We start from the raw sequence: 23,567 nt of genomic DNA, 5'->3' as shown, positions 1-23,567 counted from the left end.
TAGATCAGACTTTCTTTATATAGAGAGGTATACCAAGTATGGTCACTCTTTAGGATTGTTAAAATCACCACCTTATATTCTAGAAGGATCTAACTAATTGCTATTACAAACCAAGTAACTCCTTGAAATCAGGATCATAATCCTCCAGTTGTTGATGTAGTGAGAACATTATGACACTGAGATTAAAACTTTGATTAGTTTCCACCTGTACTGTCACCTTGGACACCCTTGATTATCACCCATTTTAGTATCTGTGAATTAAGCCAAAACAGGTTATGATAAGAAAAGAATCACACAGAAAACTCATTTTCATCTGAAGTTTTAGACCACATAAACTCCAGATAGCTACTAAACTATGAAAATGTAACTAAATTAATATAATGTCTCTTGAATCACTATGGGTGAAATCCAAATTGGTATATTATGTCCTTCATTTAAAAGGCTTTGTTGAGTAAAATTTCATGGTAGTAATATCACAGAAGGATAGGTTTAGAATAAAACTTAACAACATATATTTTCTTTTTCCCTTTTGTCAATCATTGCAGGTGCACCTGTTCAACCATTAGGTTTCTATTTATTATTTCCTGCCATGATCACCAGGATTTCTCAAATGCTTTTTTACTTCCTCATGTGAAGTTTTATGTTTTATAGTTTATGAATAATAAAAAACATAAAAGTAGATTTCTAATTTCTGTTTAACTTTTCAAAAAAATTTTTGGTATATTATTTCTTATTGGTACAATATTTTTTGGGTTAAGTCACTGAGAGATTCAGGAACACGAGGGCTCTTTTAATCCAATCCTTTTTTGTTTTGTTTTTAATAAATGAGGACATTGGGTCTGTGAGAGGAAATTGATTAGCTCAAAATTTTACAGACTCTCAGACAAAGCAAGTTCCCAGACCCAGGTCTCTGGACTTCTAGGCCAGAGTTCTCTTCATTACCTACAAGGTCTTCAGGGTATAAGTTGTCATTGTCGGATGCCAACTTCTCTGGTTAGACATTTTTTTAAACAAACAGAAGCAGTGTGTCAGACTGTGAAAATCTTTGTTCCGCTTCTGTGGGAGTTAATGTAGGCTCTTTTAGAGCAGGTTTATTTGTGGGTTTTCACCTTCTGGGTTTCATGGTAAGTCTTCACACTAAAAATGAAACTGGTTCTAATCGTGGAAGTTTTGCTTATTTTGAGTTTAGGTCTAGATACAGCTGCTATATGTTACCTAGTTTGCAGAAGAAGTGCTAACCTCCTCTCTGTTATGTTTTGGAAAGGAAGATAATCTGGTATTTGCAAAATGTCTTCCTCAAGTCATTAACATATTGGACCAAAATTTTGAGCTTTTTATAGCCTTCCGCTCTGAACAACTCAAATTCAGAGAGGTGTTTTATCTGAGGTTTCATAGCTTCTCTAGATGCAGTTAGCAAGTTCTAGGTCTCTGTCATTGAAATCAGGATGCCTTCCTGATGAAATTTGATAGAAATAGGACTATTGATTATGCTACCTCTTGCTGTCACAGACACTAAGACTTTTAAGAATGTAAGGCACATGTTGCTTTATTATACTGACACTTTTTTAAATTGTAGAACAATATTGACACACAAACATTCAAGTATATTAACAGAACTCTCAAAGAGCAGATTATATCATGTTTAAATTCCAGCATTGTAGTTGGTCCTCTTTGAGCAACATATACAACAATTATCATGGCAATAAATAGAAAGTAGTAGTCAGATTTTCCTTATCTTTCCTTTGTATGTCATGACAACATCCTTGAACCAAGATTGAACATTGGAAAGAAATAAAACATAGCAGGTACCCAAAGCAAGGAACTGTGACTGGAGAATAAGCACCAAGCTTATATGTTGAAGATGTTCTTTTTAATGCATTTTGATCTATAACTGTCATTTTGCATTATTGTCTTTGCAATAAAAACATGTTCTAGAAATAAAAGCTATACTGAAATATCATGTAGTTTTAGTTGTTCCCAAGCAAAGTGGATGGTATTCCCCTTATCTATGGCGTTCTCAGTAGCTTTAACAATTTCAACTTTCATTTTTGCAGACACAACTTCCTTGGGTGAAATGTCACAGAAACACGGAAGACGCTTCAGTGAAGTTCTTTACACTCCCTTAATGATTAAACTTTTAAGGAACTGACCTACTGCAAATCCCTTCCACAGTTTGAACTTCAGTCCATCACATCACAGTATTGTTACAGCTTTAATTAAATTATGCAGGCCATTTCAGTGTATGGGTCTTTTAAAAATATACATTTTAGCTCAAAGGAATGGTTACCTAGCCCTGAACCCTACTTTTCTGACAATCAAAAAACACAATACATTAAAATGCTTTCTATATTTCCACTTACATGTATGCAGTTGAAGAATAATAACTGAAGACTGATTTGTTTTTATAAAACTTAGTTAGGATCTATTTGTTCATTTTTGAGGAAGATAGAAAGATAATACAGTATATATTCTCTTAAATATTTTACTTCTCTTTTACCCTTTTCCTGTGAGCCTCTTGGGAAATGATTAAATTAGGCTTCTCTTAATGTATTCAAATTTCCGTCAGGTTCAAACAAATAAAGCATAGCTCTAGTCCCAGAAATAAAAGAAGAAAGATGTGTAAGCAAGGAAAAAACAACAGTAATTAGCCCATCAATTTTATTCTTCCAAAGAACTGAAAAAAATAACCTGCAGGTCAGAGCATATTGACAGAATTGGGAAGTGAAGGATATCAATCATTCGTCAAGTTTGGACATCTCATGGCCCCTAATAACTTTTCTTTTCTCTAAATTACAACCAGTAGTTAATTAAGAGTAGCAGTGGCTTGTTCTGAGAACAGTCACACAGGAGGAACAGAGGAAAGCATGGAAGAAGGCAAAGAATCACCAAGCAGCAAACCACTGGACCAGTGTGAGGCTTGTTAAGTACACATAGTTTTAGCACTGTACTTTTTTTTAATAGTTTATTGCCAAGTTGGTTTCCATATAAGCACCTTACTTTTTGGCACAGTACAATAAACAATCTTTTTGATGCTACCGATTCACCTAAGAAACTGTTTGATTGGTTTCATATATTGCATTTGAAAAAGCATTGAAAGTATAATATGTTTAAGAATGATTCCTTTAAATGATTCAAATTATTTTTAAGTGATCTATCAAAGTATAAAGTTTGACATTCTAGAAAGCTCGGTTCTCAACAATAACTATAATATTACTGCAACTTAGGTACATAAGCCCATGGTGCATTGGGTATGCTTTCAAAACACAAAGATAACATATTTCTTGAAGCAGAGAGTGGCAGAAGTTTGTAAAGCCTCTGGAAAACTTCTTTAAACCCCAGCAATCACTGTCAGATGGACCTCATATATGGGAAGAGAAAAGTTTAATCAATAGGGTAGAGGTTTATTTTAGAATAAAACGGAAGAATGTTATGAGAACATAGATTCATATAACAAGAGGCGAGAAATGGATAGCTGTTAATTTTAACTAAAATTGAATAAATGTATGATCCAAAGAATAAAATGAACTCAAAGAAACACAGAAATGAACATATGCACTTAGAATACAGATGGCATTATATATAAATTCTTATTTGGAGGGAAATTTTTTCAACTGCTGAAAATCTTCAAATTTAATTTTAGGAAAAAACTAGTAAATGAATGAGTCTGTTAATTGTGGTAGATGGGCTATATGTAGGAAGGAGAAATGAATTTTGAGAGAGCTGGCTAACCAATTCCAGTTTTCACAAGCTTGCATTAGAAAGTTAGCAGTGGTACACGGGAAAATATCCTGTAGGACCTGCTGTTTGAAAGAGTTATTTAAGAAGAAGTTAAAATGTCTCTTGACACCTTTCCCCAACCTTCTGTTGAATTCTAGAAATGTGTTCTATTCCTTGGAGGTTGTTTCTTCCCTTTGTCTCCCATTTGATTATTTGTAAGCTTCTAATCCACCTGGGTGCTGCTGCTTTATGCATTGGCAAAAGGTATTAAAGCCTACTTTAGCCTAAAATTTTCTCATGTTGAAGGTTTAAAGTTGAATTAAACAAATTGATTTCCTATCACCTTTATTTTTTTAATGCAAAGTTATGCTTATGGCATTCCATTTAATTAAAGTCAGAGGTCACAGTGTACGGATTTATACTCTATTCTAATGTGTAATAATGCATTTATCTCATAATATAATATATACACAAGATTTTAATGAACAAAAGTAAAAAAATGTTTTCTCCACTTATAACTATTTTATTTCATGTTTTAATTTCTACCACTACTTTATACAAAGTAGAAAATAAATCAGCAGTACACCAATTTGAAATAGGCATTCTTTTAACATAGCAGGAAATTAAAACATAATTTCTGTTCAGAATATGACGAGTCATCTCATTCACTTGTGACGCTTCATAGAGCAGACTGTGAATATGGATTTCTGTGTTCTGTCATCAATTACATAACCAATTTTTATGAGGGATATTTTATGATGCTACATCAGCTTAAACGCACTCATGCCATAGAAAGTTTAACAAATTCTACCTTTAATCTACAGGTAGCATTAGGGAATTGAATTTCTTAAAGTAAACTATTAAAAAATAATTCAATGGATTCTCCTAAAGGGAAGAAGTAGCAAAAACCTTTTTGTGTGACTTTACTCCTGAAGATTCATACTGCCAGCATATTGTTTAGCTGTTCCAATGTTAATAAATATGTGATGATGAAAGTGGGAATTTTTGTCTTTCTTTATAATAATCTTGTGTTCCTGTTTATGATTGGTATAAATATGGAGGAATAATCAGGCATTATTGAGTAACTAATATTTATGTACATTTGTGTGGATCCTAACAAGTGTATGTATAGCACTATAGATTTATCACTCAACTTGGTTGTTTTATGTTTTTTTCAACTGAAGCAATATGGCTCATTCTCTGAGATAGTTTTCTCTTTAAGCACCACAAAATTGACGTTATGTAGATAAACTGCATTTCCCCCATATTGTGAGGTAGAGGAGTGTGAGCAGTCTGGTCTCACCATCTAGTCTAGTCCTTAATATTATTTTAAGGTGTGTTGACAATGTTTCTGGGCTAGCACAGTTGGCACACAAAATTGAAATTGAATTCCTTGCCTTGAATTGATTGACTGAACTTGTTCAGATGTAAGCAAGAGTAGTTTGATGTATAGATGTGAAAAGGGAAAAAGAATCAAGAGAAAGCCAATGAGCTCTTTTGTTTTGTTTATTTTTTAGCACAATAAGTCTAATCTCTTATAGACATGCTAAGTCTCAAATAGTTCATGATGCTGTGAAGGGGACAGAGACAAGAATTAAGAAACAAAAAGGCAAATTGTTTCATAAGAAAGTTTTCTATCTCTGAGACATCTAATATTACTTTCTTCCAGAGTCCAATAAACCATATATTCCTGCTCCCAGTAATGTATTCATTTGGTTGTAGTAGTTTCAGTGATAATTGTCCAAATGAACAGAAAAGAGATAGTAGCTAGCTCAATCATAAGAAGGAAAGAACAATGATGCATATTTTTCTATAAGTTCATACAACTAAATTTATTTTAATTTTCCAAAATGATTTTTAAAATATTCTGGGTTTTTAAAATTTTTTTAATGTTTATTTATTTTTGAGAGAGAGAGAGAGAGAGAGAGAGCGAGCATGAGAGGGGAGGGGCGGAGAGAGAGAGAAGCACAAAACCTGAAGTAGACTCCAGGCTCTGAGCTGTCAGCACAGAGCCCAACATGGAGCTTGAACTCAGGGGTTCTGAAATCATGACCCCTACTGAAATTGGATGCTTAACCGACTATGCCATCCCGGTGCCCCTAAAATATTTCAACTTTTATTTTAATGCTTATTTATTTTTGAGATAGAGAGCATGAGCTAGGTGGGGGCAGAGAGAGAGACAGAGGATCTGAAGAAAGCTCCATGATGACAGTCGTGACAGCAGTGAGCCCCATACAGGGCTAGGACTCAAACCGTGAGATCATGACCTGAGCTGAAGCCAGAGGCTCAACCAACTGAGCCACCCAGTGCCCCAATTTTAAAATATTTTAATTGATAGCTCAAAAGCAGAGTCATCACTGGACAAATCTATGTATAGACAATGAATCAATGGAAAGTAAACAATAGATACAGACAGTGCTGTTAATTTTAGCACTACAAGGCCATTTGATAGCCCATGCCATGCAAAAGTGTAACTGATTTGTCTTCATTCAAAACTTAAATCTTAAGCATACCGTATGCAGAATAAATGTCATCATTTCTTTATGCTCAAAATAGCTACAATCTGTAAGCAGTAGTGAGTAGATGTGTATCTTTTTCTAATGTTCTTATCTTTTTGTATCCAGAGAAAAAACTTCAGACACAGTATTTCCAAAAGCAGGCTAAAAAAGGAAGCAAAACAAATTCTTTATTAGGAGGATATTTGATGAAATATTACATTTGAATAAAATAGTTTGTGCCAATATGAGAGAGTTTTGTGAAAGAAATATGTTCAGTATAGAGGTCTCAGTCTCATGTGAATCTATAAATTAATTAAAATGAATGGGTGATGGGCATTAAGGAGGGCATTTGTTGGGATGAGCACTGGGTGTTATACGTTAGTGATGAATCACTAAATTCTACTCCTGAAATCATTATAACAGTATGTTAACTAACATTGATTTAAATAAAATTAAATAAAAACAAAAAAGAAAATTCAACTTCTTCATCATACTAGTTGCATTTCTAGTGCTCAGTGCTGAGTTGTATCTAGTGACTACCATAAGGAGCACTGCATTAGAGAATGCTCACATCATCACAGAAAGTTCTGTGGACAGCACTGTTCTACATTATAATGTATATAATACCGTAAAGAGAATACAGTAGGTTGTCCTGTTAGATACACCCCTCTGTTTTATATTTGGGGTAACTGAAATCCCAAAGAGGAAGTCACATGAGCAAAAAGTATGATAAGTATGCTTCTCTTTGTTGGGGGGAAATGAAGGGAGAGCGTTTAAGGCTCACTTTGAAAGCCATCAAATGTTATTTAAGTAATTTAATTATCACATTGAGTCTTCACATTTTGATCATTAAAATGATATTTCAGAAAAATCAAATCCATTCTATCCATATTTTAATCTTCAAATGCCCTATGAGCCTTTTAAATGTTTCTGTAGGCTCTTCCCAATCAATCATCAGACTTATAGTAGCTTCATATAACTCATTATAATTTTTTCTAATTTTCTTCCATCTAGTAGCTTCTAAAATTAAGACCCCAGGGAGATGGATATTTTATTCACTATTGATTAATGAGGTGCACAATGAAAAAGAGTTTACAAAAAACCCAGAGTGCTGTTAAGATACTCTTTGAAATAAATGATGTGCGTCTATTTACCAAGTTTCCTTCCCTCTCTTCTCACTGTGTAAACTGTGATCCTCAAGCTCACCCCGCACCTCCACACACAGTGTTATGATGGCACTGAGTCTACTTTTCATTTCTACAAGAGTCACAGCCTCCTTTAAACGAAACCACAGTCAAATTCTATGGAAGATGTTTATTTTCAGACATTAAACTGAGGAGCCTGGCAGACCAATCCAAACTTCTTTTTATAGTGTGCTTCAGAAAGTTATCATCACTGCCCTTTCTGGCCCTTCAGGTATCACTGAATATCTCAGTCTTCCAGGAAAATATAAATCTACACAAATCCAAAAATTATATCACATGAGTGGCTTGATGAAGTGTGCAATGGAGTATAGTTAGAAATATTTTGGGCCTGGATTAGAGGAAGTCTGATAAATGATACTCCAGGGAGAGCAGCCAAACTCTTTAGTGTTTATCCATCATTTACCATCTAGGCGAAGGGAAACTCTAGCCAGCATTCTGGTGTGTTTTTTATCTCTGTCTGGTTCAGTCTTATAATCTCTGTTTTTAGGATGGTATTAAGTGCTAAGCAGTTTTATATTTATTTTCATCTCCCATCCCCGAGTTTCTTCAAATGTGCTGTTTCTATCCTAATTTAGTTTATGCATCCACAAAGCTAGAGTTATTAGGAGTGCAGCTAAGTGAATAGATTGGAGTAAAAGCTAAGGAGAGGTTTTTTTTTTCTTCTTTTTTTTATTTGATAAATTTCACAGTACGTTTTGTAAATTTAAGGTGTATAGAGTGTTACTTTATACATTTACATATTGTAAATATGATTGCCATTGAAGTAGTGTTTGTCATATTACATCATTATGGTACAATATTATTGTCCACATTGATTACACTGTGCATTAGATTTCTGTGGCTTATTTACTACTAGTTAGAAGTTTGTGTACTTAAACACCATCAACCTTAACCAACCCCTTTCCCTCCATGATTCCCTGGTTACCACTATTTTACTTGCTGGTTTTTTCCTACAGATTTGACTTTTTTACATTCTACCTATAAGTGATATCATACAGTACCTGTCTTTCTTTGTCTGACTTATCTTGCTTAACAAAATGTGCTCAATGTTCTTCTATGTCATTACAAATGGCAGGATACTTTCCTTTCTCGTGGCTGAATAATATTCCATTGTGTATATATAGCTCATTTTCTTTTTTATCCATTTATCTGTTGTAATACACCCAGAAGTTAAATTGCTAGATCATATGATAAATCTGTTTTTATGTTTTTGAGGAATTTCCATGTTGTTTTTCATGGTGGTTAGACTAATTGATATTCCTACCAACAGTGTATTGAGTTCCCTTTTACCACATCCTCACCAGAACTTGTTGTCTCTTATCTTCTTGATGATAGCTATTCTAACAAGTATAAGGTGATAATTCATTGTGGTTTTGATCTGCATTTCCCAACTGGTTAGTGAAGCTGAACATCTTTTGTGTGCCTGTTGGCTATTTTGATATCCTCTTTGAGGAAAAAAAAAATCTATTTAGTTCTTCTACCCATGTTTTAAATCTGATATTCTGGGGGAGGGGTTGTTGCTATTAAGTGGTATTCTTTATATTTTTTGGATAATAACCTCTTATCCAACATGATTTGCAAAAATTTTCTTCCCTTTTATAGCCTGCTGTAACATTGTGTTGTTTCTTTTGCTGTGAACAAACTTTTAAGTTTGATGTGGTCCCATTTGTTAATTTTTGCTTTTGTTGTTTGTGTTTTTGGGACCGTGTCCAAAAAGTCATTACCAAAACTAGTATTGATGAGCTACTATCCTATATTTTCTTCTAGGAGTTTTATGTTATCAGATCTAATGTTTAAATCTTTTAACCATTTCAAGTAAATTTTTGTGAGTGGTGTCATAAGGGTCCAATTTCATGTACTCAATTCTGCATGTATTTCTCCAGTTTTCCCAGTATCATTTGTTGAAGAGACTATCCTTTCCCCATGGGTGTTCTTGGCTCTGTGTTGAATATTAGTTGACTCTATATGCCAGAATTTATTCTGGGCTTTCTATTCCATTTTATTGCTCTATAGGTCTATTTTTATGCCAGTGCCATACTGTTTTTATTACTATGTCCTTGAAGAATAGTTTAAAATAAGATTTTGTTCTTTTATTCTCAAGATATCTTTGGCTATTTGTGGTATTTTGTGGCACCATATAAGTTTTAGGATTATTTCTTCTATTTATGTGAAATATAATTTTGGGATTGCACTAAATCTGTAGATGGCTCTGGGGAATATGGCCATTTTAACAATAATTATTATTCCAATCTATGAATACAGATTTCTTTCCATTGTTTGTGTCTTCTTCAATTTCTTTCAGCAAAGACTTATAGTTTTCATTGTGCAACTTTTCCACTTCCTTGGTTAAATTTATTCCTAAGTAAAGGAGTAAAACCTGAGCAAACATTTCTCCATAGAAACAATAAGTGGTCAAAAGACACATGAAAAGATATTCAATATCACAAATCATCAGATAAATGCAAATCAAACCACAATGAGATATCCCCTCATACCTGTCAGAATGGCTATTATATAAATAAATATATAAATAGCAACAATTGGCAAACATGTGAAGAAAAGGGAACCCTCATGCATTGGTGGGAAGACAAAATGGTATAGACACTATGGAAAACAGTACAGTTGTACCTCAAAAATTAAATATACAATTACTATAGAATGCAGCAATTCTACTTCTGGGTATTTAACTGAAGAAAATGAAAGCAGTAATTTGAGAAGATACATGTGTCCCTATATTCATTACAGCATTTTTTGCGATAGCCAAGATATAGAAGCAACCTAAGTGTGCATCAATAGATGAATAAAGAAGATTGGTTATATACATACATGTGTGTGTACTCATACACACACACATATGCACACACAATAGAATATCTATTAAAAAATTAAATTTTGCCATTTGCAAAAACATGGATAGATCCAGAGGGTATTATGCTAAATAAAATAAAACAGATAAGGACCATATAATTTCGCTAATATATAGAATCTAAAAAATAAAACAAATGAACAAACAAAACAGAAATGGACTCTTAGATACAAAGAATAATCTGGCAGAGGGGAGGATGGTGAAATAAAGGAAGGGGGTTAAAAGGTACAAACTTGAGTTATAAAATAAATAAGGCATGAGAATTCGAGGTACAGCATAGGGAATATAGTTAATAATATTGAATAACTTTCTCTGGCAACAGATGGTGGCTAGACTTATCCTGGTGATCACTTTCTAACATATTACTTTGCTGCACACCTTAAACTAACATAATATTGTACATCAAATACAATTCAACTAAAAATTATTTCTAAGTATTTTATTATTTTTATGCTAGTGTGATGGGATAGTTTTTATGATGCTTTATCATTAGTGTAAAGGAATGCCACTGATTTCTGTAAGTTAATTTTTTAATTGGCCACTTTACTGAAATCATCAATTAACCAACAGGTTTTTTTATTAATTCTTTGAGATTCTGATATATAAGATCATATTATTAGCAAATAGTGACAGTTTTACATCTTCCTTCCTGATTTGGATGCCTTTTATTTCTTTGTTTTTCCTAATTACATAGCTACCAATTCCAGTACTATATTTAATACAAGTGATGTCTTGTTCCTGATCTAAGAGAAATCTCTTTCAATTTTTCTCCATTGAATATGATATTAGCTGTGGGCTTGTTATATATGGTGTTTATTGTGTTGAGGTATGTTCCTTCTATACCCAATCTGTTAAGAATTTTATAATGAAAAGATGTTGTATTTTGTCAGATTTTATCATAAATTCTTAATGAATTTAGTAGGTGTCTATCAACTACATATTAAATGATTAAGGCAAACTATAATATTTCCCAGTAAGTCTAAGTTATTATTGCATTAGGTGTATCTCTGGGTCCATTTTACTTTCATATAATGTTATTCATAATTTTGTAATAGAACCACACTTTAAATATAATGTGGATTGTTTTTGTCACCTACCCTGGACATCTAATTCATATGTTTATCACCACAAATATTTACTTTGTTCCTACTACATACAAATGTGTTTTAATATCTACTTGCTTAAATACAAAAAGTCTCTTTGACAACTCCCCCCCTCCAATGCTCTAGCTAATATCCCTATTTTTCTACCCTTTAGCACAATATTTTTCAAATGTGGTGTGTATTGTTAGCATTTCCTGGCAAACTATAAAAACATAGTTTCATCAATTTCTCTTTAAACAAAAGTCCCCCAAATAATTATTGGCCAAGCCATTAATAATGTTTCTATTGCTGTTCATGAGGAAAGCTTCACTACATCTTCCTAGAAGGTGTGGAACATTCTTTGTCACTTCCTTCCTTGGTAGCTGCTCCTACCCAGCCTCCTTTGCTGATTTTCTCATCTGCCCAATCCGTAACCTTGGAATCACTTAGGCTTCAGGCCTGGCGGTCTTTTCTTTAATATCTAGAGTCATTTTTTCAATGGTTTCATCACAACCCCAAGCAATATTGATATGTTGATAACTGTCAAATGTACATCTCCAATATGAGCTGTTTCTCTAACTTCAAATTTATCTATTTAATGGTCTACTCAGATCACTACAGGAAGTCCCCCGTTATCTGTGCCGGATGTGTTCCAAGACCATCAGTGGATACCTGAAACTGCACATAGCTCTGAATGCTATAAATCCTGTATTTTTCCTATACATACAAACCTATGATAAGGTTTAGTTTATAAATTAGGCCAGAAAGAAATTAACAATAATAACTAATAATAAACTAGAATAATTATAACCATACACTACAATCCAAGTTATGTGAATGTGGCCTCCTTCTTTCACAATATCTTATTATACTACAATCATCCTGCTTTTAATGATGATATAAGATGATAAAATGCCTATAGAATGATATGAAGTGAGGTGAATGGCATAGGCCCTATGATGTAGCATGAAGGTACTATTGACCTTCTGATGGTATGTCAGAAGGAGGATCATTTGCTTCTAGACCATGGTTGACCACAAGTAACTGAAATCCAAAAATGTGCATAAGGAGGCCTGCTATACTGGGATGATATTGTTATGCAGGGCACAGCAAGCCCAAAACATCTGTGGTAGGGATGTGACTGTTCAAATATTCCTTCTGTTATTTTTTACATTTCCAAGGTGCTTCCCCAACTCCATTAAGTTAGATTAAGATCATGTGCCTAATTTTGACAGATAAGAATGTGTTTACCTCCATTTCTTTCCTGTCTCACTACAGGAACACATAGTGTGGATATCGAGTAAAGGAAAATGACCAATATATGCAAGCCTTCATGTAAATAAAAAATAAATCTTAAAGCAAGTTATATCACTGAGATCATAAGGTTATTTTGCTAATGTAGTTTGTCTAATTCATCCCCAAATGCAACATGACAACAAATGCAAATGGAATAAAGAGTTCAAAAATATGAGCTCTTGAAATGTTGAAAGGGTTGACTTCCTCTAGATTCCAAACACTATAAAATGAGAGTGACAGAGGCTCTATAAATAACAATTTGAAGAAAGAAGTCAGGGCAAAAATTGGAATGAGTGCTTAGTTATTAATATTTTTAAATTTTAATGTTTATTTATTTTTGAGAGAGAGAGTAGGAGTGGGGGGCGGGGAAGGGCAGAGAGAGAAGGAGACACAGAATCGCAATCAGGCTCCAGGCTCTGAGCTGTCAGTCAGCACAGAGGCTGATGCGAGGCTCAAACCTGCGAACCATGAGATCATGACCTGAGCTGAAGACAGATGCTTAACCAACTGAGCCAACAAGTAGGGGTGTGAAGGCAGAATAATTAAAACTACTTCTTAAAAAGCATTTTCATGTAGCAAGTGGATGAGAAACTTTCTAAGCTTTTGAAAGGATATCATAAACACTAAAATAAAAATATCTTTGACACTTTAAGATAAAATAAACCTTGGGTCTCCAACTTTGCAAAAGCAGGATGAGACCCAAAAAAGTACCATCCTAGAAAATGAAATATTCCCGAAGGAGCACATAAGATGTATCCAGGAATGAAAATGAAAACGCAAAAATCTCAGACAGTGCAGCCACTGGAAACGTTACAATGGGCAAATGACTCCTCCTAGATATTAATGACTCCAATCAAGACACCCTTTTCCATCCCCAGGGTAGGAGACCCTTATAATATTTGCTCAGTGGAGTTTCAGAATTGCTGGAAGGTAGCATTCTGTGTGTCTCTTGTTTGTTTCCTCTATGGATAGATTTCTGATTGTGCTTATCCTGTCCCTGTTCCTCTGCCAATTATTGGATTGTCCTTTTACCCAACAGGTCTGTGAATGAAGAGGAAAAAGCCACACTGTATCTGATGAAGACTAGCAAGTAGCTCTTGGAAACCCTTTTCTTTGTTCTGGTTTCAGTCACTGAAAGATTGTCTCTAAAGGGAATGAGGTAAGTACAGTCTATGCGGTTAAGGAAAGCTCAAAGGACTGACTGTGGTAGAGGCATTGGTCCCCAGGTATTATATGTACTTCGTAAACTTTATCAGCCTATCTTGCCAATACTTTGGTGGCAGACCACCTGACTAATTCTAGCCAGTGGACTTCAGAAATGACACCGATCACTGAACTAAGTTCTAAACTGAGGCACTTCAGACCTTGGATGTGTCCTCTATCCCTTTCATATGTCTTGGCAATATTAGTGGCAATCAAGATATAACAACCTTCCAAATGATATAGCCAGAAAATAGAAGAGGGTTGTACTACACATATTGGACTTTATTATATAATAGGCCTCTGAGATTTGGATTAAAACTGGTAACACATCATAGCCTAAGCTATATTAAGTATGAGAGGACCCAACAAATGTCTGTTCCAACCCTTCTATACCACCAAACTTTCTCCTCTTCCAGCTATCTCTGGTTCAATAAGTAGAAATTACCCTTTTTTGCCTACTTGCTTAGAAGAAATCTTTAGAGTCACTTTTGACACCTTCCGTCATTTTTTAATTCAACCCACATGTAATCCTTCAACAAATTTTGTTGACTTCTTTGTTTGTTGAAAACATCTCCAAAGAATAAGACCCCTCTTAATCAATTCACTATTGCCAAAGCTAATCCAAGCTACCACTAAATTATTTTTATTAAAGTTTCTCTGTTTCTACCTTTGCCCATCTTTTGCAGTGTATTCTGTACAAAGCATCAAGAGTCGTTCCGTTAAAACTTATCTCATATTACTCTTGTGCTCAAACTTTCCAGTGATGTCCCACAAGGTACCTAGTAAAAGTCAAAGTCCTTAAAAATCCTGAAGGTTCTTGCCCTTCCATCTCTCAGTTCATCTACTACCATCTCCTTCGGGCTCACTGGCTGAGTCACTTAGCAATGGGTTATTTTCGGCATATAATTTAACCCCTCTGAGATGTAATTTCCTCATCTATAAAATAGGCACAGTAATAGCTACCTTATGGTGTTTATGATGAGAATAAAATAATAATTATAGCATTGATCAAAACCGTAAAAAACAAGTTAAGCTTACACAGTATTTACTATATGCCAGGCATTATTCTAAATTCCTTTCATATATTTACTCATTAAATCCCCCCAACAGTCTCATAAAGATAATTAGGATTATAATTTGCTAATGGGGGGAAAGAAAATAAGGCACAGGAAGTTAGATAATTGTGCAAGTTCAAGCATGTAGAAAACGTCAATGTTGATTTGAACCCAAGCAGTTTAGCTCTAGAGCTCATGCATTTAACCACAATATTTGAGATATTAAAATATAAAATGCCTGGCGTATGCTGTTTAAATAATACCAATGCCTCCTATTCCCTCTTAGTAATTGTGACATAGGTTTATGTATAAGTTAAAAACAAATCTGGGGGAGAGGACAAATGTAAATAAAACAAGTTTTAGGAAGGCTCACACAACTATATCAATGGAAAAATATACATACATGTTTTTCAAATATAAGAACTAATTCAGCAGGAAACAAGAATTTTCCAAGAAATGCTATAAAAAGTAAGAGGGATCCAAAGGACAAATCTTTCTAAAATTAGATGTAATGAATCAAACCTTGAACCAAATGTTAGAGTAATGACTTTAATTAAGATGTTCTAAAATTCTGAATTTACTTGAACTTTGATTGTTCCTAATTGTGATTCCCCTAACTCCAGTGTTTAAGCAAAATAGAGTAAGTCACAATTTTAAACAATAAGGGCCTATTTTCCTCAAACCTAGAATATATGACCTTGTGACATGCTGCTATGAACATGGCAGAGCCTCAGATACCTTCATATGGGAACATTTTCATTGGAATCTTTTTTAAAAATATGAGTCTTGGAGGTGCCTGGGTGGCTCAGGCGGAGTGTCTGACTTTGGCTCAGGTCACCATTTCACTGTTCCTGAGTTTAAGCCCCACCTTGGGCTCTGCACTGCCAGTGAGGAGGCTGCTGGGGACTCTCGCCTTCTGCTCTCTCTCTCTCTCTGCCCCTCCTCACTCTCGCTTTCTCTCTCTCAAAATAAATAAATAAACTTAAAAAAATAAAAAAGGAACTTTGATCTTGATCACCACCATAGGATTAAGAAATATCAAGTTAATCTCTTCCTTCTTAGTAATAATTGCAAAAGTAATCTTTCAAATGTCAATTTTAAAACTTTGAAATAAAAATTTACCTCGCTTATTTGGATGGGAAGAAGATAGACCACCTATAGAATAGGATATCTCGGGATCTTTTGCCTCCGTGAGCTGCTCTTTTAGATTCTCCAGCTGTTAAAATCAAACATAAAAATTATTCATTTTTAATTAGAATGATGCTGTTTTTTATTGAAGAAGAGAAAATATTTGAGTAAAAAGGGAAAAAGAGTAAGAAAAATGGAAGAAAGGGAGAAAGAAGAAACAAGGAATAGAAAAGGAGAAAAAGTAATGAAGAAAATGAACAAAAAGAATTAAATAGGAAAAATACAGGAAACTTGTATTTAGAGACTGGCTGAAAAAGGTACATGACTCAGTGGGACATCAGGAAAAAACAGGTTTATGGTGAAGAAGTCCACTCTGGGTGTTAATTAATGGGGAGCCTGTAAACATGGCCTGTGTTCCTGGACTTGATTTCATGTCATCTATAATGAGCAGTGCTTTTCAAGGAGCGCCACGGTGTTATATAAATGTTTAGATTTCCTGAAATATTTCTCCTTTCCAGCAGGAAGGGAGAAGTATTTTGAGGCCCTAAGGTTTTTACCCGGAATTCAACCCATGTTAATTTTTAGCAAGCTCTCTGATTGCTACGTCTTGAAGATCTAACTCTACCAAAGTAGAGTTCACCCTGGCTACTTGAGGGTGTCCATGTCCAACCTGCTCAGAATGATGGGGCACAATTCTCTCTCCCAAATATCCACATGGTTTGCATAATAATGAATTTGCAAGCATGTATGTGGGAAAAGTTTTGAAATCTGGTGATTTTCAAATTTTCTTTACATCATGTCAAGGAGTCAGGGAATAAGGCTACTAAAGGTCTCCCTATCAGGAGGCTGAGAGCATGTTCAAAGAGGTGATCCTTCAGGACCCCAAACAGCTGCTTTAAACAGAAGAGCTCCACCTTTATATGTGGCCATATGGGTTAGCTATGAGACCATATCAAAAAATGAAATGAATATTTCACACTCTCACCTGGTTAAGTTCTTCCAATTTGCTAGCCAGTTCTGTATCTGCAAGACACATTTGTCAGCTGAAAAATTTCATGGCAAATGATACTTGATTCACTTTAGGACACATATTCAGAATCTTATGTGGAAGGCAAAGGTCTTTTTCAAAGAATTCAAGACCACCCACCATCCCTAATGTAAAAACCCAAATATTTTCTCAGTGCCTGAAATATTGAACTACAACCAGTTATGTAATAAGAAAAGACCTGATTTCTTGTAATAAGCACAAAGTTGTCTAAAACAGACCATAGTTCTAACAAGGCCAATTATTGAGAAATAAACAATTCTACTAACATGAAGAAATTTTATGAAACAATAGTAAGTGAAAAATAAGCGTGACACAAACATCTATATAATCCATTCATGAACGAAATTCCCAGAATATTAATAGTAACTCCCTCTGGGTTTTACAGTTTGAATTTTTCTTTTTTATAATTTCATACATTTTATTCAATGAGAATATCTTATTTCTAATTTTAAAACCCTGCATTTTTAAAGTATTCATTAAGATATTGTTATAATCAGTACATTGTCCCCTGACTAGACCATTTTTTAGAGGATCAGATGTTTTCTGAGAGTGTACCACATTGACGTGTTATCACATCTTCTCTCAAGCTAGACTTGCTAAGTTTCTGACAGTATTTGTCATTTCTTGGAGAACATGCTGGTGCATAATTGTAAATTAGATTCTGCTGATCTTCAACAACAAAAAAAATCTCAATCGGTGTGCCTAAATTTCCCAGTGGTTTCTACTCCAATCATTTCCCATATGGAGAGAATTCGATTGTAAAATGTGCTAACTTAACTGCCATAAAACTGCAGTTAATTTGTGAAATTTTTAATGGAAACCTGTGAAGAGATTTGAAGCATTTAGTAAAAGAAAATATTAACTATACCAGTGAGGAATTGCACAGATAAGAATATGAGTAAAGATACCTATTTCATAACTAGATGGTTACTGGTCCCAAAAGAACCCTCTAATTGAAGAAAATAGTTTTTAATATTTTTTAATAATGCCATTGCTTTTATCATGAATATGAAATAATAAAACACACTTAAGCAGTCAGTGCAGTATAAAAAGGAGTAGTTATTTTATTTACTACAAATTAACATTGAGAAAGAGCAGGTCAGAAGAGAGAATAAATTCTTCTCACCAATGTTGGAAGGTCTTTGGAAATCAAAATTTTTATTCAGTAGAGCCAGCAATAGTTTTTCACGGTTTGCATCTTCTTTATCTGGAAACAATTCATTTCCTGCAATAATCACCCCAATGTAATAAAGCTTCCATTTTCAATCTGTGTCACCAAAAGCACTTCTAAATAAGTACATTTTACAGCTAACTATCAATGCATATACTCACCAAAAAAAGGAGTGTAGACAAAGATGTGTAGCTCAAAATGATGGGCTGTTTCAAAAATCACTGAATGTATAGAAGCACTCAAAGAGAGATTATGAGAGAGGGAGAGAGAAAAGGAAAGACAGAGAGTATGTCTGGAAGGTGACACCCTAAAATTTATCTGCCATCATTTCTGGGTAGTAGAATTGCAGGTAAATTTCTTATTTTTTTATCAGTGATGTGGAAATTTTCTATGCTTGTGTTTATTATGAAAAATATAAATTAAAAGTTATTTTTATTATTTTTAAGTTTATTTTGAGAGGAGAGAGATCAGCAGAGGGTCAGAGACAAAGAGACAGAGAATCCCAAGCAGGCTCCATACCGTCAGTGCAGAGCCTGATACAGGGCTTGAACTCACAAACCATGAGATCATGACCTGAGCCAAAATCAAGAGTCCGATGCTTAACCGACAGCCACCCAGGCAACCCAAAAGTTAGTTTTTAAAGAAAAAAAATCAAATAATATTTGATTTTAAGGTTCTGTGTGCTATACACATTTAAATATGAGCCATTTTGTGTTCTGGAGATTGCCTTTAAGCCCTCCAAGGAAACCTTGTGGAAGAGGTGGTATGAAGTCTACTTTCTCCATAATGTTATCTTTCCATCTTTGCCAATTTACCTCCCAGCCCATTCATTGATCAGATGCTCAACTCTTTCAGCACCTTAAAAGCAGAAATATGACCCATTTTTTGTAAGTAATTTTATTGTGGAGTAGAAATCAGGATTATAGCCTTTACTCAAGCTATAAACACATGAAGATTCAACAAGATATCTATCAACAAGTAATGCAGTTGAAATAACAACTAGTGTATTACACACAAAATGACCTTTTGTGATGTGACCTGAGGAGTCAAACCTTTATCTAGAACTTCTAAGGGATCATGCTCCCCACTTGCTAGCTCCCCATCTAACTGACAGTGTGAGCAGAAGCTAGATTTGTTGAGTCCGAAGTTTAGAAGTGAGAATATTGTGGTTTTCACTACAGAAATGTCTCGTAATTTATTTTATTCTGTTCAATCATCTGTCTTTCTTGTGTCTACAAAATGTTAGTTGATGAACTCAAAAAATTAAGAGGCTAATAAAAGAAATGAGAAAGACTTGATTAGGAAGCAAATGGGTGAGGTGGGTCAGGTGACCATATCATTTCTCTGTTGACCAAACATAGTTCATGAATGCTCAGTTCTTCAATTTCCTTTACTTCATAAACATAGAAATTATCTGTAACATTTTTCTACGGATTAATTAAAACATCAATACAATATAATGGCAATTTGCTTAACATCAATTATCTGAAAACCCTCAGGGACAGTTAAGATGTGACCATGCAATAATGTCATTGTTATTATAGTCGTTCATTAAAATGTTAAATTACAGTCTACAATCTTTAAAATATTTTGGTTTGAAAAAGAAATAGGGTATATTTTATAGCCAGATGATAATGACTACTTATTTCAGAAAGAAAACTGTGATAAAAGAAACCAACTCATTGTCTTAAACTTAGAGAATGTATAAGACCAGGAAGAGGTAACCAGGAAAGTGCAGAGCTGAGGCTTTTAGGAACTTAATACTAATCTGCTTCTGCATAGTTAAGTGATACATTTTTCACAAAAGAAAACTAATCTATTTGCCTTTCTTTACCACTTTTGTTTCCAGTGGTTACACGTGTATAACTGCCCTCAGAAATTCTTCTGAGGTATTCACTTCTGTGGTTGCCACTACCTTTAAAGACAACCATCTTTTACAGGAATCCTTGAAGAAAAAAAGTTTTTCAAGAAATTAAAAAAATATATTTATTTATTTCTAAAGTTAAATAAGATATCATTTTAGAAATATAATAGAAAATAAGTCTTTTTTCTTTTCTCATTTTTAGTTTTAAAACAGATACACTTTAAAAAAAACCAATTACACATACTTTTAATATATTTCTGTCTTTGAACTAAAAGTTGGTACAATAAGGGAAATGCTTGAATAAAAAATACCTGAGGGTAGTGAACTCTGAGCACAAAGGATGGCAAAGTTATTCAGATTGACAGTGAATGCTTTTGCAACTACACTGATAATATTGGTTCATTGCTACTTAAGATACTGAATCTCTCTTTTTTTTAATATTTATTCACTTTTGAGAGACAGAAAAACAGAGCATGAGCATGGGAGCAGCAGAGAGAGAGAGGGAGACACAGAATCCAAAAATGGCTCCAAGATCTGAGCTGTCAGTCTGACCTGGGGCTGGAACTCATGAACCATGAGATCATGACCTGAACCAAAGTTGGGTGCTTCACTGAATGAGTCATCCAGGCACCCTTTAAGATACTGGATCTTAAAGGTTTCATTGTCTCCTTGCTTTTCATTCAAATTTGAAGCTTTTCACTACATATAGACAAGAAATTTTACCAGAAAGAAATCTGGAAATCCAGAAAATGATAAAATACAAAACAATTAATAAACTTTCCAGCCGTCTTGGCCATGATATTCACTCTTCAACATTTTGTGGTAGGTAGTTTGCCCCATGTCAGGTTTATCCATTGAACAATGCTTTTCTATCGCTCCAACCAAATGAGACCTGGCAGGTTGTGTAGCTTGTCTTGGACATTGTCTAACACAGAAAGAGCAGGATGGTAACCCCAACTTTGTACTCTGTCAGCAGACAAATGTTTATTTGAAAAATGTGTTCAAGGACATAAGTCGAGCCTTGAGCTTCTTTGAATATATGTGTATATGGAGACAGGCTCATTCTAATCATAGACAATTTAGACCAGAAAATAACCTTACCAGAAACATAATCTTTTCCATTTATATACAATAAAATAAATCCCAAGAAAGTCCCAGAGAAAAGCCTTTCCAATATGCTGCCAGTGATATATGCCTATCACTGTGTGGTATTCTGGGGCCAGAGGTGTTATTTAGTTGTAACCTAGCAAATGCTTTAGAGTTTGATTTTTCTGTATTCCACATCCACTTGAAATCAGAAGTTACAGTTACCACCAACTAACATCCTAATTTTGCAAAGTCCTCAATGAATGGTCTCATTTTTCCTTAAACATTTATATTGTGGTAAGAACATCGAAAATATCATTATTTCACAGGAAGAACAAAGGAGCCCTATCATGTGCAATGATTTTGATTGGCCAAAGACAAAATGGGAGCCATGGCGAAAATCCAGACTCTTTTGATTCCTAACCTTATATTGAGGTCTCTGACACAATTTATTTTTCAACGGGAAAATCCCAATAAATAAATAAATAACCAGGATTTATGCAAGTTTATGTTCATGGCCAAAAGAACTGCTCTCTCACTGACTTTTTTAAACCATATTTGAAGCAGCATGGTCTAGTAAAATTGAACTTGATCCAAAAGGGAGGAACTCAGTCTCCCTTCTCCACCCAATGTCATGTAAACAAAATGTATTCTAGCCTGCCTTGGTTGTCCTATGTAAAACAAAGCTAAAGGCACTTTCCTTCCCAATAAGGAGGTCAGTTAGATGATAGATAACCTCAAAATTTCATGCTGGAAGGAAAATTAGAGACCACTATTTTAAATTACTATTTTTCCAACATAAAGAAATATATAAACATTTCAATGAGGTTGTTAGCCTAATAAATCAACATTAAATTTAGCTCTACTGATTCTTAGATGAAGAGCTATTTCCAGTACAAAATTGGTGAATATTGTAAAGAGAGATCAATACAAATTACAATATTCCAAGAGAGCAGAAATTTATTTTCGCCAACCTTTTAATGGTACATATTTTAGATGTCATAGATTAAATTATTTCATTTAATGTAAGTACTCTAAATATGTTAGAAATCTGATAAATACAGTCAATGCATAATGTGGATGTTAGCATCGTCCTTCTGAAAAGACCATGTAGATATCCCCATGCATTCTTTTTTCCAAATCTCTGAAAACACAAAGTTCCATCTTAATGTGTTCTTATCTGAGTCATTCTCCTTTCATAAGTAACTCATGTTTTATCTCATTGGATAAAAGTTTTATTTTTCTTTCCCCAGATATACTTTAAAATATGCACATATTAAAAAATAAAATATGTACAAATTAGGTAATTGATTATATTACTGCTTATTTATTCACTATCTTTGGTCATAGAACAGAAGTGAGAAAAAGGTGCACCATGATTAGATAAAAAATTAAATGCAGTCAAAATAAATTTAGTATAATGTTGGTTAAAATTAATGTATGTGAGAAGAACAGCATCACAATTTAATTTAAAATAGCAACTTCTCAAAATATGTTCGATGATTAAATAATACTAATGCCTTACAGTTCTACTTTGATAATGGCAGAAAACTCAAAGCAATGCAAACAGGATGATAATGATTATTTACCCATCTGTAGGATTTTAGATTCACAGGTACGTACCTTGGGTAAGATATGGCCGCCCATGCACCACTTCCAAAAAAATCATTGCAGATAACAAAGTTAGGAGTCCAAAGCAAAGAGTGGTTGAAAGGATCTTGTTCATGTTAAAAATCTTCTTTGTGCTAACAAAGAAACTGACTATCCAGGCCAAGATGAATACTTCAGTGGCTCGGGAATGCTGCAGAGATGACTTTTAAAAGGTGGCAAGTGTGCTTCAACTACAAATGATCTGGACAAAGAAAAAAACTTATAAAATGTAATGCATTCTGTCAACATAATTCACTACTTGGAGAAGTGACAGGTTTGCTACTCAGTCAATGACAGGAAGAAGCCAATCGATATATCTCATACCTGCCCATTTCACTAAAAGCAGGCATTCCTATGCATGCTCACGTACTTCCAACACAGCATAAAGCAAAAATTGGCAATATAGAACCTGTGGGTTTGATTTTCATAACAATGAAATGGGAACAATGCCTTTCATTTGACTGAATTAGAGCCCCCCTCACTCTTCCACCCACCCCCCAGGTCTTCCTGATAGCCCACTGTTATTTGAAACCACCACTTCATTTTTAACCAACCAAATAGATTTGAACTGGGGAGTGCTCAGATTGGAAATGAATCATAATGGGAACATTAATGTCTTACTGCACTGAAGAAGGATGGTTTCATTTTGCTGCAACAAGCACTTCTAAAGATTAAAGCTAAATCTAATTAATCCAAAG

The 23,567-nt window shown here is 34.3% G+C and overlaps 2 protein-coding genes across 2 annotated transcripts in view; one reads left to right on the top strand and one right to left on the bottom strand.

Annotated features, from left to right (window-relative positions):
* Nucleotides 1-2,187, top strand: part of OSTN (osteocrin) — a 30,087-nt gene extending 27,900 nt beyond the window's left edge. The window contains exon 4 of the mRNA XM_029940795.1: nt 2,055-2,187. The gene's annotated coding sequence lies outside the window, so the exon portion shown is untranslated. The remainder of the gene's footprint in view (nt 1-2,054) is intronic.
* A 4,164-nt stretch (nt 2,188-6,351) lies between these two features.
* UTS2B (urotensin 2B) lies at nt 6,352-22,945 on the bottom strand. The gene is made up of 5 exons (XM_029940796.1): nt 22,843-22,945; nt 18,225-18,323; nt 17,036-17,073; nt 16,045-16,138; nt 6,352-6,377 (listed from the first exon to the last, which is right to left on the bottom strand). The coding sequence occupies exons 1-5, from the start codon at nt 22,943-22,945 to the stop codon at nt 6,352-6,354; spliced, it is 360 nt and encodes a 119-aa protein (XP_029796656.1).
* Between the last annotated feature and the right edge of the window lie 622 nt (nt 22,946-23,567).

Source organism: Suricata suricatta, chromosome 5, assembly GCF_006229205.1.
Source record: "Suricata suricatta isolate VVHF042 chromosome 5, meerkat_22Aug2017_6uvM2_HiC, whole genome shotgun sequence".
Lineage (NCBI taxonomy): Eukaryota > Metazoa > Chordata > Mammalia > Carnivora > Herpestidae > Suricata > Suricata suricatta.
The sequence above is the reverse complement of the archived record's forward strand: the minus strand, read 5'-3'. Positions and strand labels throughout refer to the sequence as shown.